The sequence below is a fragment of the Enhydra lutris genome, unplaced genomic scaffold (assembly GCF_002288905.1).
Source record: "Enhydra lutris kenyoni isolate GAN:26980312 unplaced genomic scaffold, ASM228890v2 scaffoldscaffold114, whole genome shotgun sequence".
Taxonomy (NCBI): domain Eukaryota; kingdom Metazoa; phylum Chordata; class Mammalia; order Carnivora; family Mustelidae; genus Enhydra; species Enhydra lutris.
The window spans coordinates 897,020-918,592 of record NW_019154198.1 but is presented as its reverse complement, the minus strand read 5'-3'; the positions used below and the strand labels follow the sequence as shown (position 1 = coordinate 918,592).

The 21,573-nt window shown below is 44.8% G+C and overlaps 1 protein-coding gene across 2 annotated transcripts in view; it reads left to right on the top strand.

The window, feature by feature from the left end:
* Window positions 1-5,830: 5,830 nt before the first annotated feature.
* LOC111139736 (oocyte zinc finger protein XlCOF6-like) overlaps window positions 5,831-21,573 on the top strand; it is a 23,006-nt gene continuing 7,263 nt past the window's right edge. Inside the window, exons 1-2 of one of the 2 annotated variants that reach the window (XM_022492096.1) lie at window positions 5,831-5,975; window positions 8,788-8,914. In XM_022492096.1, the coding sequence (XP_022347804.1) occupies window positions 5,943-5,975; window positions 8,788-8,914 (160 nt within the window). In that variant the 5' untranslated portion in view covers window positions 5,831-5,942. The remainder of the gene's footprint in view (window positions 5,976-8,787; window positions 8,915-21,573) is intronic. The other variant, XM_022492095.1, reaches the window with a different exon arrangement.

The window sequence follows — 21,573 nt, the reverse complement described above, 5'->3', positions numbered from 1 at the left end:
TATTTGACAGACAGAGATCACAAGTAGGTAAAGAGGCAGGCAGAGAGATTGGAAGGGAATTAGGCTCCCTGCTGAGCAGAGAGCCCGATGCAGTGCTTGATCCCAGGGCCCTGGGATCATGACCTGAGCTGAAGGCAGAGGCTTTAACCTACTGAGCCACCCAGGCACCCCTAAATTGAACTCCTTTCACAGAATGTTTAGGGTAGAAAACCACTTCTGATTTGAAATTTATGCAGACTATATATAGATTTGTTTCAATTTCAAAGCATAGTGGGGAAAAATGTTTTAATTGGAGGGAAAAATACGTGGAAATACCAAAAGTTGGACAAGTATGTGTGGGAGATCATTGCCTTTATAGTACAATGTACGGTGGGGAGAACAGTTAGAAAAGAAGCCCAAAAAGTAGATGAAAGTTTTCTGTGACATGTATCTAGGACAAAAGGATCAAAATTATCAGAACTTTTCTTAGGCCAGATGATGTGTCTGTGACAGTTTAGTCAGGCTAGATCAGCAATCAGCATTGCTCATAATACAAAATACTAAGCTTCAATGGAAATAAATGTATTTTATTAAACTCTACATTTTGGCACCTTTTAATATTTCTTTTAATAGAAATCTTTTTGTTTTAAGTAGTTCTTGGAAATAATGCTTTTACAGTTAAATACTGTAAGTAAATATCACTAAATGTACCTTTTGGAAATTACGTTTCTCTAAAAGTCACTTTTAGAAGTTATTGTGAGCCATTGGCATCTGGGAGATACTTTTGAATAGTTGAATAGTCTTTGCCATTTATCATCTAACTTAAGTAACTCCTTTGCCTTTTTTTTTTTAAAGATTTTATTTATTTATTTGACAGACAGAGATCACAAGCAGGCAGAGAGGCAGGCAGAGAGAGAGGAAGGGAAGCAGGCTCCCTGCCGAGCAGAGAGCCCGATGCGGGACTCGATCCCAGGACCCTGAGATCATGACCCGAGCCGAAGGCAGCGGCTTAACCCACTGAGCCACCCAGGCGCCCTCCTTTGCCTTTTATTACCACTAAAACATTAATATAATCCTCCTCCAATGTTGAAACCATAACCCCCAAGTGACTATATTAAGAGCTAGGCTTGTAAAGAGGTAATTAAGGTTTAATGAGGTCATTAGGATGGGGTCCTACACTATTAGAACTGGCTTCCTTTTAAGAGGAATAGACACCAACACTGTGCTCACCAGGGCGAAGAGGACATGTGAGGACACAGCTAGGTGGCCCATCCACAAGCCCGGGAGATGGACCGTGTACCACCAAACCTGTTGACACCTTCATCTTCAACTTCCAGCATCCAGAACTGTGAGAAAGTACATTTTTGTTGTTTAAGCCAACCAGTCTATGGTACTTATGTTACAGTGTTACTGCGGTCCTGGTGGACTAGCACAGCTCTCATGTAATGTGCTCTCTTCACCAAATACATAAACAACTGTTAGGGTATGGAGTCAACCACCCCTCAATTGGACAGAGAACACTCTCGATAATGCAAGTCACACAGCGAGGTTTATTCCCAGCTGGCTGGGGTCCAAGTATCTGCCCGGCGCAGCGGGTTTCAGCAAGGACCCCGAGCACTCAACGCCAAGGGTTTATACAGCATTTTTAAAAAACATCCAACTCACAGTAACTTTCCATCACTTCAGAGACCATACATACTTTCGGCTTGCGCCCCATGGTGGGTTAGTAGATAAGCTCTTTTCTAACATCTGGTCCCCGTGGCACAACCGGCCAGCTGCCCTGATGGTTTGAGCTGATTAGCTGCTGCAGGGGTGTTGCAGGGTAGGGTACTTTCTTTCTTTTTTTTTTTTTAAAGATTTTTTTTATTTATTTGACAGATCACAAGTAGGCAGAGAGGCAGGCAGAGAGAGAGAGAGAGGAGGAGGAGGCAGGCTCCCTGCTGAGCAGAGAGCCCGATGTGAGGCTCGATCCCAGGACCCTGGGATCATGATCTGAGCCGAAGGCAGAGGCTTTAACCACTGAGCCACCCAGGCGCCCCGGGTAGGGTACTTTCTTGGAACTAAAGCAGGGTGGGGGTCCCTGGAACTAAAGTAAAGTAGGGGAGAGTTCAGTCCTTGGGCCTGAGATGGCTGCCCAAGCTAAGATGGCTGTACTTATGCTAACCCACTCTTACACAACAAGGCTCAAAGTATGAAGAGATATAGTTAAGGGGACACAATTGATAAATTCAGAAAGTGCTATGAAGATATAAGTCAGCTTTTTTAAAAACTGGGAGGGATTCGGGGCGCCTGGGTGGCTCAGTGGGTTAAGCCGCTGCCTTCGGCTCAGGTCATGATCTCAGGGTCCTGGGATTGAGTCCCACATCGGGCTCTCAACTCAGCGGGGAGCCTGCTTCCCTCTCCCTCGCTCTCTGCCTGCCTCTCTGCCTACTTGTGATCTCTGTCAAATAAACAAATAAAAGCTTTAAAAAAAAAAAAAACTGGGAGGGATTCAGTTTGGAGGTTCCTATTTCGTTTCCACTTCCGTTAGAAGCCAAAACTTAGCTCTGGTTTGCAAAGTCCAAACAAGAAGCCTGGTCCTGAAAGTCAGGCTTTAAAACTCTCAGTATCCCCTTTATTTCCTACATACACGTTTGCAGGGTATAACTTCAGAGTAACAGGGTCTGACTTACTGTCCTATCACAGTAAACTATAAAACTATATAAAATACAAGTGGCTGAGTCCTTTTAGGAGCTGTCCTTGGGTAAGAGTTGATCTGAAACTTCATGCTAAGCTCTCTTGTTACCTCTCGTCACAGAGGTGGAGACCCTCACTATCATGTCAAAGGACAGGTGCACACAGGTGCCATGGGCCACTGAATCCAGCTTTCAAGTCCAGAAGCAGTGTCCTTTAAGCCTGCTCAGAGGGCGAGTTCACACTTCTCCCTCTAGAGGCTGATGACCCACATTTGGTACCAGAACAGTTCTGGGCCCAAGTGTTGGCACAATCTTGGGGAGAGGTCCACAGGGCAGGGTAGGGCTGGAATGATGCTGTCCTCCGGGGACATTGTGGTGGGCACCAAAGCCAAATTTATGTAATGAAGCTTCCATAAAAATCCAAAAGGAAGGGGTTTAGGTTCCAGGTTGGTGAACGCATGGAGATGTGGGGAGAATGGCATACTCAGAGGGAGCATGGAAGCTCCATTCCCCTGCCCACATACCTTGCCCTGTGCATCTATTCCTGGGTTATATCCTTTTATAATAAACTGGTGCTCTAGTAAATAAATGTTCTAAGAGTTCTGTGAGCTGCTCTGGCAAATTAAGGAGGGAGTCTTGGGAACTTTTTTTTTTTAAGATTTTATTTATTTATTTATTTATTTTAAAAAAAATTTTATTTATTTTATTTGACAGAGATTACAAGTAGGCAGAGAGGCAGGCAGAGAGAGAGAGGAGGAAGGAGGCTCCCTGCTGAGCAGAGAGCCCGACTCGGGGCTCGATCCCAGGACCCTGGGATCATGACCCGAGCCCAAGGCAGAGGCTTTAACCCACCGAGCCACCCAGGCGCCCCTTATTTATTTATTTGACACACACAGAGAGAAATCACAAGTAGGGAGAGAGGCAGGCAGAGAGAGAGAGAGGGAAGCAGGCTCTCCGCTGAGCAGAGAGCCCAATGAGGGACTCCATACCAGGACCCTAAGATCATGACCTGAGCTGAAGGCAGAGGCTTAACCCACTGAGCCACCCAGGCACCCAGTCTTGGAAACTTCTGATTTATAGCCTGTTGGTCAGAAGCACAAGTAACAACCTGAACTTGCAGCTGGCATCTAAAGTAAGGGGCAGTCTTGTGGGACTATGGGACTATTTATTAGATAATTTAGTAATTTTCTTTCCAATTACCTACCTGTGTTCTTTTTTTTTTTTCCTAAGATTTTATTTATTTGATAGCAAGATGGTGAGTGAGAGAGTGCATGGGGGTTGGGGGGAAGAGCAGAGGGAGAAGCAGGCTCCCTGGCAGGGCTCTGATGGACAAGGCAGATGCTTAACCAACTGGGCCACCCAGGCGCCCCTAAAATAATTTAATTCTCCATGCAGAACTGTACCTGCAATCACTGATAAATGATAATCACTTATCAGCAAGGACATGGGAACCTAGGGTTGAGATGCCCCTTTATCTGGAAGTTCAGAGGTGCCTGGGTGGCTCAGTGGGTTAAAGCCTCTGCCTTTGGCTCGGGTCATGATCTCAGGGTCCTGGGATCCAGCCCCATGTCGGGCTCTTTGCTCAGCGGGGAGTCCGCTTCCCCCCCTCTCCCCCGGCCTGACTCTCTGCCTACTTGTGAACTCTGTATGTAAATAAATAAATAAAATCTTTAAAAATTTTTAAAAAAATTATCTGGAAGTTCAGACATTCTGCAGACTTCCGCAATTGTGAAAGTTATATCCAGTGACCCAAACTAAAATAGCATTAAGGTTGGTCTTTGTTTGAGATAGATGTCAATTTTCTCAATAGAATTGAGTGTATTGGGTTTTGGAATGTAGGTGAGGTTCAGTGGGGTGAGGTCCAGAGCTGATGACCAGGAAAGAATTCTTGAGATGTCTTTGGTACAAAATGGTGGCTTTATTAAAGCATGGGGGCAGAAAGAGCTGCTGTGCGGGGGGGTGGGGGGGTTTGTGAGGGGTGGCTGGTTATATACTATGGGGTTGAAGGAGGTAAGGAAAAGGAAGGTCTCAAGGATTTTCATATGTTAAAGAAGACTCACAGGATACCAGAAGCCTTGCCATAGTCAAGTTAAGATTGTTTTTCCCTCTAGCAAGGTATTAACATGAAGATAGTTGGGAGCTTCCTGGAGGAACATTACACTCTGCCTGCTTCCAAGTATCTGTCAATGGGCTGCAGGTTATAAGGACCTTAACCTTATCTACATTTCCTTCTGGAAGCTGGGTTATTGATAGAAATGTAAATTGCTAAGACTTTTGTAAACTGAGGGACACTCAGGTCTTGCACGATTGTGATCTAAGTTAACTGTTTGTTTTTCCTTCCCTTTCCTTTGCTTTAGGATAGCCGGGAGTGTCTGAGGAAATGCCACGTATATCTCATGGGAAGGAGGGTGTCAGCTTCTGACTCGTCCTTAGTTTGCCTTCTGTTCCCTCACCAAGTGTACCTTAGAATATCGAGTGAGAAATATAGGGATAAAAATGGGCAGGACATAACCACTAATGCTACAGGCAAGGCGCAGATTTTCTGTGGGAGCCAGAGACAGAGATCCTGCTTGTTCACCAGCTTAAGGGCGGCCTAACATCTTCTTCTTTATTCCCAGTCAGGGTCCTGTGTAAAGTTTTCCCCTTGCGCCTGGCCAATCATAAGAGAACACACAAAACTGACAAATGCATCAGCTTACATGCCTTTCAGAGGAATAACAAAATGCCTTCAGCTGTGCCTGGACCATTTTATGTCCGAATGACTCTGTCGAATGATACGGCCATTCAGATCCGTGGATTTCAGAGCATTTCAGTAACGGTATTAGCCTCTGGGAGCAGGCTGACTTACGGATATGAAGTGATGCCTTTTCTCTGCAGTTCACAAAGCGCAAATCCCCTCCCCCTCGCCCCTAGGCGTGCAGCATCCCTCAAGGAGCCGCACGGCCAAAGCTCTGATTGGTCAGGCAGGAGAAAAGCCCTTGCCTTGGCCGCTGGGGGGCTCCAACTACAGTACCCAGAAAGTCCTGCGCGGAGTTCAGCCAGTGGAAGCACTTCCGCGGGAATACGCCTCATGGGGGCGGGACTTCCGGCCTCCTCCTTGTGGCGGCCATTTTGCTGCTCTCGGGCGTGCCGGGGCGGGACCGAAGTGACGGAACTGTCAAGGCGCAGAAGTCGTTGTCCCCACGGCAGAGAGGCGGGTCCGCGGCTGGCGACGCCGCCCGGACTGCCCCGCGCGGGGGCCGGGACGGGGACCGCCGGTCCAGGTGTCCACTCCGCCCACAGAGTCCGATGGCGGCGGTCGCGCCCAGGGACCCGGCTCAGGTAAGCGCTCGTCCCCCGGGCCCTCCCCAACCGAGACTCCAAAGGCCGGAGCGCGGGGCGCCTGCTCGCGGCCCTGCGGCCCAGGGCCCGGTGGGCGGGGGCGCGTGTGTGAGCGCCGGCGGGCTGCGTGTGGGAGCGGGCTCCGAGCTGAGGGGCCGGCTGGGGCGGGGGCTTCAGGGGGCCTGAGGCGGGAGGATTCTGCCCTCAGGGGACGGGGGGACGGAGAGCGTGAGGCGGAGTCCCCTGGACTGGCGTGCCGCGGTGCGGTACCTTCGCTCCTAGGGCCCTGGAGGGTCGTGAGCAGAAGAGGGACGCCGCCTGTGTTAGGGTGTTAGCGGCTTTCCAGAAGCTGCGCGAGGGAGCACAGGCTGGAATGGGGGTGATGACGAGGGAGCCCTGGGAGTGGAGTTCTTGTCGGAGGTCTCAGAGCTGGTGGGAGGAGCACTGAGGATTGAGACCCTGAGATTAGTTAGCCCGAGGTCACTGGGTTCCAGGGCTGGGCGAGATGTAGGGGAGGCCTCGTGTCGTGGAGCCCAGCCCTGGTGCCCTCCCCTCAATCGCAAGCTATGAAGGATGTGAAAGCACTTAAGAACCTATACAAGTAAAGAGAGGTTGCCTCAGTCTCTTACCGGTCTTGACATCGCCAGTATGGTGTCCAGGACTGTGGTGTCTTGAGGCTCTTCCCTTCCTATTTTTCCAGCTGCTGGGTGTGGGCACCCTGAGCATACCCCAAGCCCGGGGTCCTGAGTGCAGGCCAAGGGGTATGTGCATGTGTTCCTGTTGTTGTCAGCCAATATAAAGAGGTGTGCAAATGCTTGAACCTGTTTTCATTCTCCCTGCTGGGATCAAAGAGCTGAGGGTCAAGAATCAGGTCTCTAATGTGGCTGTTGAGAATTTGGGCATCTTTTAGGTAGGTCATGAGAGGTTTGGATCAGGGGGATGGTGGTCTTACCTAAGTCTTAATGGGGTCCATCTCATTACGGAATGGGTAACAGACTGTGGAAGTAAGGGAGGAGGCAGGGAGCCCAGGAGGAGGCAGCTGCTGTAATCCAGATTGATGAACCAGAGTGGTGGCCATAGAGTGGGTGAAAAGTTGGACTCCCTGTGCATTTTTTTTTTAAGAGGGGTGGATTTTTTGATGTTGGAGTTCAGAGGAGAGAAAGGGAAGAGTCCAGGATGACCCCAGGGATTTTGGTCCTCGAAGCTGAAGGGATGGAAGTTCCATCAACTGGGAGAGGTAATTGATGGTAGGTTAATTTTCTCTGGGACTATGAGGAGTTTTGTTTGGTCCTCTTAAGAGTCTGAGATGTTTCAGAGAATTGTGAGTGGAGATAGCAAATGCATATCTGGACTCACAGGTCTGGGTATCTTGGGAGGAGGTTTGGGTGAAGACATCCAAAAGTGGTGACTGTTGTGTGGACCAGGTGGAACTGTGGGTTGCATTTAGATTGAGGAATGCGGGTCATCATGACAATGCCTTGGCTGGTCAGCTAGAGGAGGGTGCGAGATGATCAGTAAGTGTCTTGCTGTGCACCTGATCAGTGTTGCTGATGAAGGAGGGAAGTGATCATGGTAACCATATGGGAGAGAGAGAATGGTCTGGTAGGTGATCAAGGCTTCCATGGGGTGAGTGGACATGAGATGGCTGTGGAGGCATGGGAGTAATTGAGACAAGAGGACACTGAAGCCAGGCTCCTGCTTATTCACTACTGAAGTTTCACTGGAATTTTATGGTGAGCTTTGGTGGGGTCTACGGTGTTCAGTCTTGATGGTGGATAGGTCTGGGGCAGACTTTAAAAAGTGGTGGCTATTGTGAGGACCATGATGGAACTGTGGATCACATTTAGGAAGTGCGGTGTAGGTTATAGTGGTAATGCTGTTTGCAGGTTGGAAAGACTAGGGTGCATGCTAAGAATGATGAACCCAGGGGAGGGAGAGAAGTGATGGTGCGAATGGTGTGGGAGAGACGATGATCTGGGAGGTGGCTAAAGCTTCCATGGGATGTGCGGGTGCAAGATGGCTTCAGAGGCAAGAGAGTAATTGAAGGAAGATGAAACCGAGGGCAGGGCTTCTGCTAATTCACTACTGTATGGATTTACCAGAATTTTGTTGTGAGTTTTGATGGGGTCTGGGGCATTTTGGCCTTGGTAGATAAGATCTGGGGTAAATGTAGTCATTTGTGAGAGTCCTTATGCCTAAGGGAGGGAGACTCTAAGGACTGGGGTTTTAGGGCAGGTTGAGTGGAGGGTTGGGATTTGGGACTGCTGAGGGGACAGCACGTGCAGCACGGAAGTGGAAGTGGGCCATGGGCATTTGTAATCTGTATGTACCTCTGGCTAGTATCAAAGCAAGGATCGGAGGTACAGAGGAGGCCTTCAAAGCAGAATCCAGGGCTTTGGCCAAAGTAGAGCTATGGGAGTGCAGCTGAGGGGACTGAAGATGTTTCCAGAACAATGTGCACAACAAGAGGAAGTGTGAGCCAAGGACCTCACTGTGTTGGAGCTGAAGGGCAGAGAATGAGCCTGCATTTCATTGTGTCTTGGGAGTCTCAAAATAGAGACCCTGGGAGAATGGACAGTAGGGACCCTCCACGCCGGGAGGAATTTGGATGACATCTCTGTTCCCTCTGCCTGATGTCTCTGAGGGCAGAACAGACTGAATAAAGAGAAGCCGAAGATAGGGTGGGCGTTAGTGGCACCTAGGCCTGGTGTTTCTGAAGCTCTGAAAGAGGGTGAGTGTGGGATACATGTGTGGTGAGATGGACTGTGGGACTTCAGGATGTTCATGGTTTCATCTGTCCCCATCATAACAGGATAGTGTGACCTTTGAGGACATTGCTGTGTACTTCTCCTGGGAGGAGTGGAGGCTTCTTGATGAGGCTCAGAGATGCCTGTACCACGATGTGATGCTGGAGAACTTTACACTTGTATCCTCACTGGGTAAGGCCCTCCCCCTCCCCAGTGGCCTGAAGTAGGCTCTGTTCCCTCCCCGCCCACCATCACGCAGTGTCTCTCACATGTGGACCATGGGCATTGCTTGCTTCTCAGCTTTCTGGGTAATTGCTGTGTTGATAGGGCTGGTTTATTTGCACTGCCGTCTTCTCTCCCCCACAGCCTCAACACCTGCTATACTGAACCCTCTTAGAAAGGGTTCAAGGTTAATAGATCTTTAGTGAGCTTCATGGATTCCGCCATGCTTGGCCTTTGTTTGGGTCATTGTGCACAGATCCATGTCAGTGTCACTTCTGTATCTTAGCATTTGTTTGTTTGTTTTTAAAGTAAGCTCTGTACCCTTGGGGCTTGAACTCGTAACCCACGTGTCAAGAATTGCGTGCTCTACTGACTGAGCCAGGCTCTGTTTTCCAGTTTTGGATCTTTTCTCTCTCTCTTTTTTTTTTTTTTTAAAAGATTTTATTTATTTATTTGACAGACAGAGATCACAAGTAGGCAGAGAGACAGGCAGAGAGAGAGAGGAGGAAGCAGGCTCCTCGCTGAGCAGGGAGCCCGATGTGGGGCTCGATCCCAGGACCCTGGGATCATGACCTGAGCCGAAGGCAGAGGCCTAACCCACTGAGCCACCCAGGCGCCCCTGGATCTTTTCTCTTAGCCGCCAGTTTCTTGTGTCTGCTTATGCCAGCTTTGCATGCATTGTCATAGTCACTACTTACCTGAACCACAGGCTGCTTTTCGACACACTCCTGCAAGGTTTGTAGTTTAGGTGCATTTTCTCCACACACACACATCCCCAGCCTTCTGGAGATAGAAAATTATATAAAAGTGCACAGGGGGTGCCTGGGTGGCTCAGTCAGTTGAGCATCCAACTCTTGGTTTTGGCTCAGGTCTGATCTCAGGGTTTTGAAATTTAAGTCCCAAGTCTGGCTCCACACACAGCATGGAGTCAGCTTGTCCCTCTTTCATCCTCCGCTTGTGCTCTCTCTCTCTCAAATAAATATGTAAAATACTTAAGAATATACATATTAAAAAAATTAAGTGCACAATGTGATGATTTGATACATGCATACATTATAATTTCCACAACCGAAGTTCATTAAATATCACCACCTTGTAAAATTACATTATTTTTTTGTAGAAATGCTTAAATTTACTCTTAGTAGATTTCACGTATACAGGATCATTAACTGTAGCCACCATGCTGTAGGTTACATCTTCATAACTTTTCAATCTTATTTTTTAAATTTTTAAAATATTTTATTTATTTATTTCAGAGAGAGTGAGAGAGAGCATGAGCTGCAGGGCGGGGGAGGGAGAAGCAGACTCCCCGCTGAGCAGGGAGCCCATTGCCGAGCTCGATCCCAGGACCTGGGGATCATGGCCTGAGCCGAAGGCAGATGCTTAACAACTGAGCCACCCAGGCGCCCCAAGAGTCGGACTCTTAACTGACTGAACCACCCAGTGTTCCTGCTTATACTATAGTTTACTAAGTGTGTCCCAGAGTATTACGTCTAGAAAAAGAAATGTACATTTAAAAATATTTTACTGCTGGGGCGCCTGGGTGGCTCAGACCATTAAGCGTCTGCCTTCGGCTCAGGTCATGATCCCAGGTTCCTGGGATTGAGCCCCGTGTTGGGGTCTCTGCTCCGCGGGAAGCCTGCTTCTCCCTCTCCTACTCCCCCAGCTTGGGTTTCCTCTCTAACTGTGTCTCTCTCTGTCAAATAAATAAATAAAATCTTTTTAAAAAGAAATTTTTACTGCTGAAAAATGCTACCATCATCTGAAATTCCAGGAAGTATCTTCTTTGCTCCTGAAGGGTCTTGCCTTGATATCGATAGCTGCTGACTGGTGAGGATGGCAGCCTGCATGGTTAGGGCAGCTGTGGCAGTTGCTTAAAACAAGACAACAGTGAAACTTGCTGCGTTGATTGACTCTTCTTTTCCTAAGGATTTCTCTGTAGCAGCTGATTTTTCTGTTCTATGGCGTTTTACCCACAGTAGAACTTCTTTCAGAATTGTAGTCAGTCCTCTCACACCCTGTTGCTCCTTTATCAATGAAGTTTATGTAATAGTCTAAATTCTTTGTTGTCATTTCCGCAGTCTTCATAGCATTTTCACCAGGAGTAGTAGATTGCATCTTTTTGAATTTCTAAAAAATTTTAACTCCAGTATAAGTAGTGTTTTTTAAACATGTTTTTAAATTTTAGATTCCATCTGAATAAACTTTCCTTGCTCATCCATACAAAGCAACTTCTTATCCATTCAAAAAAATTTTTTTTTGGGGCGCCTGGGTGGCTCAGTGGGTTAAAGCCTCTGCCTTCGGCTTGGGTCGTGATCTCAGGGTCCTGGGATCGAGCCCCGCATCGGGCTCTCTGCTCCGCAGGGAGCCTGCTTCCTCCCCTCTCTCTCTGCCTGCCTCTATGCCTACTTGTGATATCTCTCTCTCTCTCTCTGTCAAATAAATAAAATCTTTAAAAAAAAAAAAATTTTTTTTAGGGGCCCCTGGGTGGCTCGGTGGGTTAAAGCCTCTGCTTTCGGCTCAGGTCATGATCCCAGGGTCCTGGGATCGAGCCCCGCATCCGGCTCTCTGCTCAGCAAGGAGCCTGCTTTCCTTCCTCTCTCTCTGCCTGCCTCTCTGCCTACCTGTGATCTCTGTCAAATAAATTAAAAAAAAAAAAAAAATTAAAAAAATTAAAAAAATTTTTTTTTAATTTTAATTTTTTAAAATTTAAATTCAATTAATTACATATAACGTATTTGTTTTAGGGGTACAGGTGTGTGATTCATCAGTCTTTTTTTTTTTTAAAGATTTATTTATTTATTTATTTGACAGAGAGAGAGAGAGATCACAAGTAGACAGAGAGAGAGAGAGAGGGAAGCAGGCTCCCTGCTGAGCAGAGAGCCCGATGCGGGACTCGATCCCAGGACCCTGAGATCATGACCTGAGCCAAAGGCAGCGGCTTAACCCACTGAGCCACCCAGGCGCCCGATTCAGCAGTCTTATATCCATTAAAATGTTATCATGAACTTGTAGCAGTTCAATCATATCATCAGGCTCCATTTTTTTAAAAAATTTATTTATTTATTTGACAGAGATCACAAGTAGGCAGAGAGGCAGGCAGAGGAAGAGGGGGAAGCAGGCTTCCTGCTGAGCAGAGAGCCCAATGCAGGGCTCTATCCCAGGACCCTGAGACCATGCATGACCTGAGCCAAAGGTACAGGCTTAACCCACTGAACCACCCAGGTGGCCCTTTTCTTTTCTTTTTTTTTTTTTTTTAAGATTTTATTTATTTGGGGAGAGCGAGCAAGAAAGTGGGAGGAGGGATGGAGGGAGAGGGACAAGCAGACTCCATGCTCAGTGCAGGGCTCCATGGTCCCTGAGACCATGATCTGAGCTGAAATCAAGAGTTAGATGTTCAACCGAGTCATCAGATGCCCGCAGGCTCCACTTCCAATTCTAGTTCTCTTGCCATTTCTGTCACATCTGCAGTTACTTTCTCTATGGATGTCTTGAACCCTTCAAAGTCATCCATGAGGGTTGACATCAATTTCCAAACTCCTGTGGATACTTTGACCTCTGCCACCCATGAATGGCAGCTAGAATGATGCATCCTTTCCAGCTTTCGATTTACTTTAACCAGATCCATCAGAAAAACCACTGTGACACCCCTTGCCTTATACATTGTTTATTTGTTTCTTTCTTTGTCTTTTTTAATTGTTGTTAAGATTTATTTATTTGAGAGAGAGGGAGAGTGCCTGTGCATGTAGGGGGTGTGGAGAGCAGAGGGAAAGGCTGAGCAGAGGGAGAGGCTGTATGTGGAGCCTGATGCAAGGCTTGTTCTCAACAAATTGTATTTCTTTCTTTTTCTTTTTTTAAGTTTTTATTTATTTATTTATTTATTTATTTTAAAGATTTTATTTATTGGGGTGCCTAAGTGGCTCAGTGGGTTAAAGCCTCTGCCTTCGGCTCAGGTCATGATCGCAGGGTCCGGGGATCGAGCCCTGCATCGGGCTCTCTGCTCAGTGGGGAGCCTGCTTCCTCCTCTCTCTCTCTCTCTGCCTGCCTCTCTGCCTACTTGTAATCTCTGCCTGTCAAATAAATAAATAAATAATCTTAAAAAAAAAGATTTTATTTATCTATTTGACAGACAGAGATCACAAGTAGGCAGAGAGAGAGGAAGGGAAGCAGGCTCCCTGCTGAGCAGAGAGCCCAATGTGGTGCTCGATCTCAGAACCCTGGGATCGTGATCTGAGCCAAAAGCAGAGGCTTTAACCCACTGAGCCACCTAGGCACCCCTTATTTATTTATTTGACAGACAGAGATCACAAGTAGGCAGAGAGAGAGGGGGGAAAGCAGGCTCCCCACTGAGCAGAGAGCCCGATGTGGGGCTCAATCCCAGGACCCTGGGATCATGACAGGAGTCACAGGCAGACGCTTTAACCCACTGAGCCACCCAGGCGCCCCAACAAATTGTATTTCTTAAATAGTAAGACTTGAAAGTCAAAATTGGGGTGCCTGGATGGTGCAGTTGGTTAAGTGTTTGACTCTTGGTTTCGGCTCAGGTCATGATGTTGGGGTTGTGGGATCGAGCTCCTCTCCCTCTACTCCAACTGCTTGTGTGTGCATGTGCACTCTCTCTCTCTCTCAAATAAATAAATCTTTAATAAATCTTTAAAAAAGTCAAAATTACTTGGGTTATGTGGGCTACAGAATGGATGTTGTGTTAACAGGCATGAAAACATTAATGTTGTAAATCGCCATCAGAGTTCTCGAGTGACCAGGTGCTTTGTCAATGAACAGTAATATTTTGAAAGAAATATTTTTTTCTGAGCAGTCCATCTCAGCAATGTGCTTAAAATAGTAAACCATGTAATAAACAGGGTGCTGTCCTCCAGGTAGAATAGATTCAGCCTAATTGGTAAGGGTCCTAGGACGTCCAGAATGATACAGGAACGCTGGCCCCCGCCAAGAGAGTTGGCCTGTCCTTTGAAGCCAGGCTCAACCTCTCTAGCTCTGAAAGCGCTAGATGCAGGGCGTCTTCCCATCGCAGGCTGTTTTGTCTGCCTTGGAAATCTGTGGTATGCCCTGAGCTCGATCTTCTGGATCACTCGCCGCAGCTTCTGTGTCAGCACTTTGTCCGTTGTTCTGTGATGGTGTGGAGATGGCTGCTTTCCCTCAGGCTTAGGACCCAGCCTCTGCTGACTTTCAGCTGGTCTTCTGCAGACTCCTCACCTCTCTCAGCCTTTCTAGAAGTGGAGACAGGCCCTGCTCTGGATTAGGTTTTGACTTAAGGGAGTGTTGGGGCCGCTTTGATCTTCTTTGCAGACCACTAGAACTTTTTTTTTTTTTAAAGACTTATGTATTTATTTATTTGACAGAGAGAGAGCTCACAAGTAGGCAGAGAGGCAGGCAGAGAAAGAGGAGGAAGCAGGCTCCCCGCCGAGCAGAGAGCCCGATTCGGTGCTCGATCCCAGGACCCTGGGATCATGACCTGAGCCGAAAGCAGAGGCTTTAACCCACTGAGCCACCCAGGTGCCCCAAATAAATAAAATCTTTAAAAAAAAAAAAAAAGAAAGGGAGAGAAACACAACATTTACCATTTTTTTTAAAAGATTTTATTTATTTGACAGACAGAGATCACAAGCAGGCAGAGAGGCAGGCAGAGAGAGAGAGGAAGGGAAGCAGGCTCCCCGCCGAGCAGAGAGCCCGATGCGGGGCTCCATCCCAGGACCCTGAGGCCATGACCCGAGCCGAAGGCAGAGGCTCAACCCACTGAGCCACCCAGATGCCCCATTTACCATTTTTTGATAATGTTAAATGTTATATGGGTGTGGTTTGTGGCCTCCAGAACAATTACAATAGTAATAAAGGTCTCTTCTGGAAACATTTGAAATATTGCAAGAATTACCAAATTTGATACAGACATGAAGTGAGCAAATGCTGTTGGAAAGATGGTGCCAGGGCACCTAGGTTGCTCAGTGGGTTAAGCCTCTGCCTTTGGCTCAGGTCATGGTCTCAGGGTCCTGGGATCGAGCCCCACATCAGGCTCTTCGCTAAGCAGGAAGCCTGCTTCCCCCTCTCCCTCTGCCTGCCTCTCGCCTATTTGTGATCTCTCTTTTCAAATAAATAAATAAAATCTTAAAAAAAAAAAAAGATGTTGCCGATAGACTTGCTTGTTGCAGCCTTGCCACACCTTCACTTTGTAAGAAACACAGTATTTGTGAAGCATCATAAAGCAAAATTGCTGTAAAACTAAAAAATAAATAAATATGCCTATACTCTCTGTTTCTGTGATTTTGGCTTTTTTTTTCCTTTTTTTTTTTTCTAATTATTCCAACCACAGTGTACAAGGGTTCCTTCTACCTTCACTCTCACCAACACTTGTCTCTGCTCTTTTTCTTTGTTTTAATTTTTTAAAATTTATTTATCTGACAGAGATCACAAGTAGGTAGATAGGCAGGCAGAGAGAGAGGGCGGAAGCAGGCTGCCCACTGAGCAGAGCCCGATGCAGGGGCTCCATCTCAGGACCCTGGGATCATGACCTGAGCCAAAGGCAGAGCTTTAACCCACTGAGCCACTCAGGTGCCCTTCTGGTCTTTTTGAAGGTAACAATCTTACCAAGTGTTGGATGATACATCAGTGTGGTTTTAATTTGCATTTTCCTGATGAGTGGGGAAGAGCATCTTTTCATATACCTTTTAGCTATTTGTAGATTTTCTTTAATGTCTATTCAGGCTCTTTGCCTATATATTAATCTGATTTTTTTTTTGTTACTGAATTATGTGAGTACCTTATATATTTTAAATGTTAACCATTATGTGGTAAAGTGTTTGCAAATATTTTCCCCCTTTATATATTGTTGATTGTTTCCTTTGCTATGCAGAAGATTTTTAGTTTGATGCAGCTTGATTTGACTTTATGGTTTTTTTTTTTAAGATTTTATTTATTTGACAGAGAGAGAGAGAGCACAAGGAGGCCAAGAGGCAGGCAGAGAGAGAGAGGGGGAAGCAGGCTTCCCATCGAGCAGAGAGCCCGATGCAGGGCTCAATCCCAGGACCCTGAGATCATGACCTGGGCCAAAGGCAGAGGCTTAACCCACTGAGCCACCCAGGCGACCCTGACTTTATGTTTTTGATGTAATTTGACTTTATTTTTGTCTTTGTTGAATGTGCTTTTTGTTTCCTATCTGAAAACTCAGTATTAAGACCAGTGTCAAGGAGTTCTTTCTCTGTTTTTTCCCCCAAGAAGTTTTACATTTTCGTGTCTACATTGAAGTCTTTAATACATTTGAGGTAATTTTTGTGAGTGGTGTGAGGTAGGGTCCCAGTTTCTTTGTTTTGTTTTGTTTGGCATGTACATGTCCAGCTTTCCCAGCACCACTTGTTTTTTATTTAAAAAATTTTTTTAAAGATTTTATTTATTTATTTGACAGAGATCACAAATAGGTAGAGAGGCAGGCAGAGAGGGGGGGGAAGCAGGCTTCCTGCTGAGCAGAGAGCCCGATGTAGGGCTTTATCTCAGGACCTTGGGACCATGACCCGAGCCACCCAGGTGCCCCTCCTAGCACCACTTATTGAAGAGACTGTCCTTTTTCCATGTGTGTTCTTGGCACCCTTGTCAAAGAATAGTTGAATATATATGTGTGGGTTTGTTTACTTCTGGGCTTTCTGTCTCATTTCATGAGTCTGGGTGTCTGTTTTTATTCCAGTACCATCGTGTTTTGTAGTACAGTTTAAAATCACAAAGTCTGGTCCCTCTAATTTTGATATTCGTGATCAAGATTTCATTGGCTATTTGAGGTCATTTGTGGTGCAAATTTTAGGATTCTTTTTCTGTTTCTGGTAAAAATGCCACTGGAATTTTGGTAGATACTGCATTGAGTTTTAGGTTGCTTTACGTAGTAGAAGCATTTTAATAATAATTCTTTCAGCCCACAAATATGGGATATCTTTCCATTTATTTGTGTCTTCAATTTCTTTAGTTGGTAAGCCACCCAGGCACCCTGGTTTGCTGGTACTTTGTTGAGCTTTTTTACATCTATGTTCATTAGGGATGTTGACCTGTAATTGTGTTTTCTTATAATGCCCTTCCATGGCTTTGCTGTCCTAATATTAGCCTTGTAAAATGAGTTTGAAAATGTTCCTTCCCTTTCAGATTTTTGGAAGAGCTTGAGAGTTTAATCCTTAAAATGTGGATAGAAATCATCACTGAGTCTATCTGGTCATGACCTTTTCTTTGTTGGGAGATTTTGATTACTGATTCAATTTCTTTGTGTATTTGGATTTTCTATTACAATTCATTGTTCGAAGTCGCCCAGGTGGCTCAGTTTGTTAAGCGTCTGCCTTTGGCTCAGGTTGTGATCCCAGGGTCCTGGGATGGAGCTCTGCATCGGGTTCTCTGCTCAGCAGGAGGCCTGCTTCTCCCTCTCCCTCTGCCGCTCCCCCCGCCTGTGCTCTCCTGCTCTGTCAAATAAATAAATAAATATCTTAAAGTACTCAGCGTTGGTTGGTTGTGTTTCAGGGAATTTATTCTAGCTTATCTAATTTGTTAGTGTGTAATAGTTCATAGTAGTCTTTTATGACTCTGTGTGTTTGCTATCAGTTGTAATTTCTCCTCTTTTATTTCTGAATTAATTTGAGTCTTGCCTTTATTCTAAGCTAGTCTAGCTAAAGGTTTTTCAGTTTTTTTTTTTTTTTTTCAGAAAAACAGCTCTTTTTATTTTTCTAGTTTCTGTTTTATTTCTGTTCTGATTTTTGTGTTTTCCTCTGTTTCACTGACTTTGGTCTTAGTTTGTTCTTTTTCTAGTTCCTTAAGGTGTGAAGTTAGGCTATTTATTGGAGTTCTTTATCTTTTTGGTGCTCACAGTTATTTCTCTGAACTTTTCTCTTAGAACTGTTTTTTCACATTCCATATGTTTTGTTTCCACTTTTGTTTTTCTCAACATATTTTTTTATTTTGCTTTTGATTTTTCCTTTGGCCAGTTGATTGGATAGGCATGTGTTGCTTAATGCCCACATATTTGAATTATTAAGCTTCCTCATGATTTTTTTTTTTATGATTTTATTTAAAAAAAAATAAATCTTGGGGTGCCTGGCAGTGGGTTAAAGCCTCTGCCTTCGGCTCAGGTCATGATCCCAGGTTCCTGGGATCGAGCCCGGCATTGGGCTCTCTGCGTGGCTTCCCCCCTCCCCTCTGCCTGCCTCTCTGCCTACTTGTGATCTCTGTCTGTCAAATGAATAAATAAAATCTTTTTTTAAAAAAAGGAAATCTTGTTTTCTAAGTAGTCTCCACACCCAGTGAGGGGGTCGAACTCACAGCCCTGAGACCAAGAGTCACAGGCTCCACTGACTAAGCTTGTCAGGTACCCCCTCCTATGTTACCAATTTCTGGTTTTATTCATTGTGTTAGGAAAAGGTACTTGATAGAATTTCAGTCTTCTGAAATTTGTTTTGTTTCACATAACATATGATTTACCCCAGAGAATATTCTGTGTGCTCTTGAGAATGTATATGCTGCTATAGTAGGATGGAATGTTCTATATATGTCTGTTTGATCCATTTGGACCAGAATGTTCAATTCAGATATATCCTTGTTAATGTCTTCTGTCTGGATATCTACCCATTGTTGAAAGGGGGATATTGATAGTAATATTCCGTTGCTGTCTTTTCTGCCTTCAGATCTAGTTGAGTTTGCTTAATACTTAGATGCTCTGATGTGTGATGCATACATACCTACAATTTTTACATCTTCTTGGTGAATTAATTCCTTTATCATTATATAATGACCTTTTTTGTCTCTTATGACGGTTGTTAACTTAAAGTCTGTTGTATCACCTGTAAGTATAGCTTCCCATATTCTGTTTTGTTTTCCATTTGTCTGGAGTATCTTTTTCAGTTCCTTCACTTTCAACCTTTTGTTTTGTTTTGAATTCAGCCATTGGATCTCTTTTGCCCTCTTGTTAATTATTGTCTGAGTGTTTTGTAGCACCTTTCTTCCTCTCTTGCAGTCTTCCCTTGTGATCTGAGGATTTCTCATGGTTTTATGCTTTCATTTGTTTATGCTGTGGTTTTTGCTTTGTGGTTACCATGAGGCTTATTTAAAGCATCTTAAAACATTCTATTTGAAGCTGATAACTTTTATTGCATACAAATCTCTTTTACTCACCTCCTTTACATTTTATGTTTCTAAATGTCACCATTTACATCTTTTTTTTTTTTTTAAGATTTTATTTATTTTTTTGAGAGAGAGCACAAGCAGCGGGGAGGGGCAGAGGGAAAAGCAGACTCCCTGCTGAGCAGTTGAGTCTAAGGGGAGGTTGGGGGGGTTCAACCCCAGGACCCCGAGACCAAAGACAGATGGTTAATCGACTGTACCACCCAGGCACCCCACATCTTTTTTATTTTGTAACCATTCACAGATTATTGTAGATAGTTATTTTTAATACCCTCAAATTTCGTCCTCCATACTGATGTTGAGTGATTAACACACTGTTGAAGTATTACAGTACAGTAGTGCCCTGTTATCCATGGGGGAATATGTTCCAAGAATCCTAGGGGATGTCTGAAACTTCAGATAGTAGCGAAACCTATACATACTATGTTTTCTCATATATATATATACACACACACACACACACACACACATACACACATACACACACGCACACACCTATGATAAAGTTTAATTTATAAATTAGGTACAGTAAGAGATAAACAATAATAAATAATAAAATATAATAATATCAATAATATAATAAAAGTTATGTAAATGTGTTCTGTTTCACTCAAAATATCTTATTATACCATACTCACTCTTTCTGAGATGAAGTGAGGTGAATGACATGGGCTTTGTGACTTAGCATTAGACCACTACTGACCTTCTGACAATATGTTACAACGAAGTAGGATCCTTTGTTTTTGGACCATAGTTGACTGTAGGTGACTGAAACCATGGAAAGTGAAATGAATAAGGACGGACTCCTATATTTTGAATATGACTGTGTAATTGCATTTATCAGTATGTTCTATGTTTCCATGTTACTAATTAGCATACTTTCATTTTAGTTTCAAGAATTGTGTTTAGCATGTTCTGTAGGGTAGGTCAAGTAGTGATGAACTCCCCCAGCTTCTGTTTGGGAAAATCTTTCTCCTTCATTTCTGAAAGACAGCTTTGCTGGTAAAGTAATTTTGGTTTGCAGTTTCTTCCTTGCAGCATTTAGAACACATCATCGCACTTTCTCTTAGTAGTCAGTGTCACAGTGGAGAAGACTGCTCATTTCCTTATGAGGGGGAGGGGAGTTCCCCTGTATGAGTTTTTCTCACAGCTTTCAGATTCTCTTTGTCATTACATTTTGACTTTTATCATATAGTTGACCTTTGAACAACATGAGCGTTAGGGGTACCATGCAGCCAAAAAAACCGTATATAGCTTTTGACTATCCCCAAAACTTAGCTACTAATATCTTATTCTCCACCAAAGCCTTGCTAATAACATAAAGTCAGTTAACCCATGTTTTGTATGTTATATTTATGCTATATATTTTTTTAAAGATTTTTATTTATTTATTGGACAGATCACAGATAGGCAGAGAGGCAGGCAGAGAGAGAGGAGATATGCTATATTCTTACATTAAAGTAAGCTAGGGAAGAGAAAGTGTTAAAATCATAAGGAAGAGTAAATGTGTTTATAGTATTTTACTGTATTTATTGGAAAAAGTCTGTTTATGAATGAATCTGCACATTTCAAACCCTTATTGTTCCAAAGAGTCAACTGTAATTTGTTTTGGTGAGGTCCTCTTTGGTTTGAATCTTTTTGGGGACTTACAAGCATCATGTACCCAGATGTCCATGTTTTTCCCCAGATCTGGGAAGTTTTCTTCCATTATTTTTTAATCCATTATTGTTTAATTTTTTTTTTTTTTTAATTTACTTGAGAGAGAGAGGGTGTGAGATGGGAGAGGGTCCAAGGGATCAGTAGACTCCCTGCTGAGCAGGGAGCCTGATGCTGGACTTGATCCTGGGACTCCAGGATTATGACCTGAGCCGAAGGCAGTAGCTTAACCAACTGAGCCACCCAGGCGCCCCAGTCCGTTATTGTTTAAATAAGATTTCTGTCCCTGCCTGTCTTCTTCAGGGCCCCCGTAATGCAAATAGTATTCTGTTTTCATGATGTCCTGTAATCCACATAGACTTTCTTTATTCACTCTTTTTAGTTGCCTTTTTTCTAATTTGACTGAGTGATTTCAAAAGACATATCTTCAGGGGCACCTAGGTGGCTCAGTCGGTTAATTGTCTGCCTTTGGCTCAGGTAACAATCCCAGGCTCCTGGGATCGAGCCTCCCATCAGGCTCCGTGCTCAGTGGTGGAGAGCCTGCTTCTCCCTTTCCCTCTGCCCCTCCCCCTGCTTGTGCTTTCTCCCTGTCTTTCTCTCTCTCAAATAAAGAAAATATTTTTTTTAAATGCGCAGAGCACTATTAAAAAGGGGGGGGGGCGCCTGGGTGGCTCAGTGGGTTAAAGCCTCTGCCTTCAGCTCGGGTCATGATCCCAGGGTCCTGGGATCAAGCCGCATCGGGCTCTCTGCTCAGCAGGGAGCCTGCTTCCTTTCCTCTCTCTCTGCCTGCCTCTCTGCCTACTTTTGATCTCTGTCTG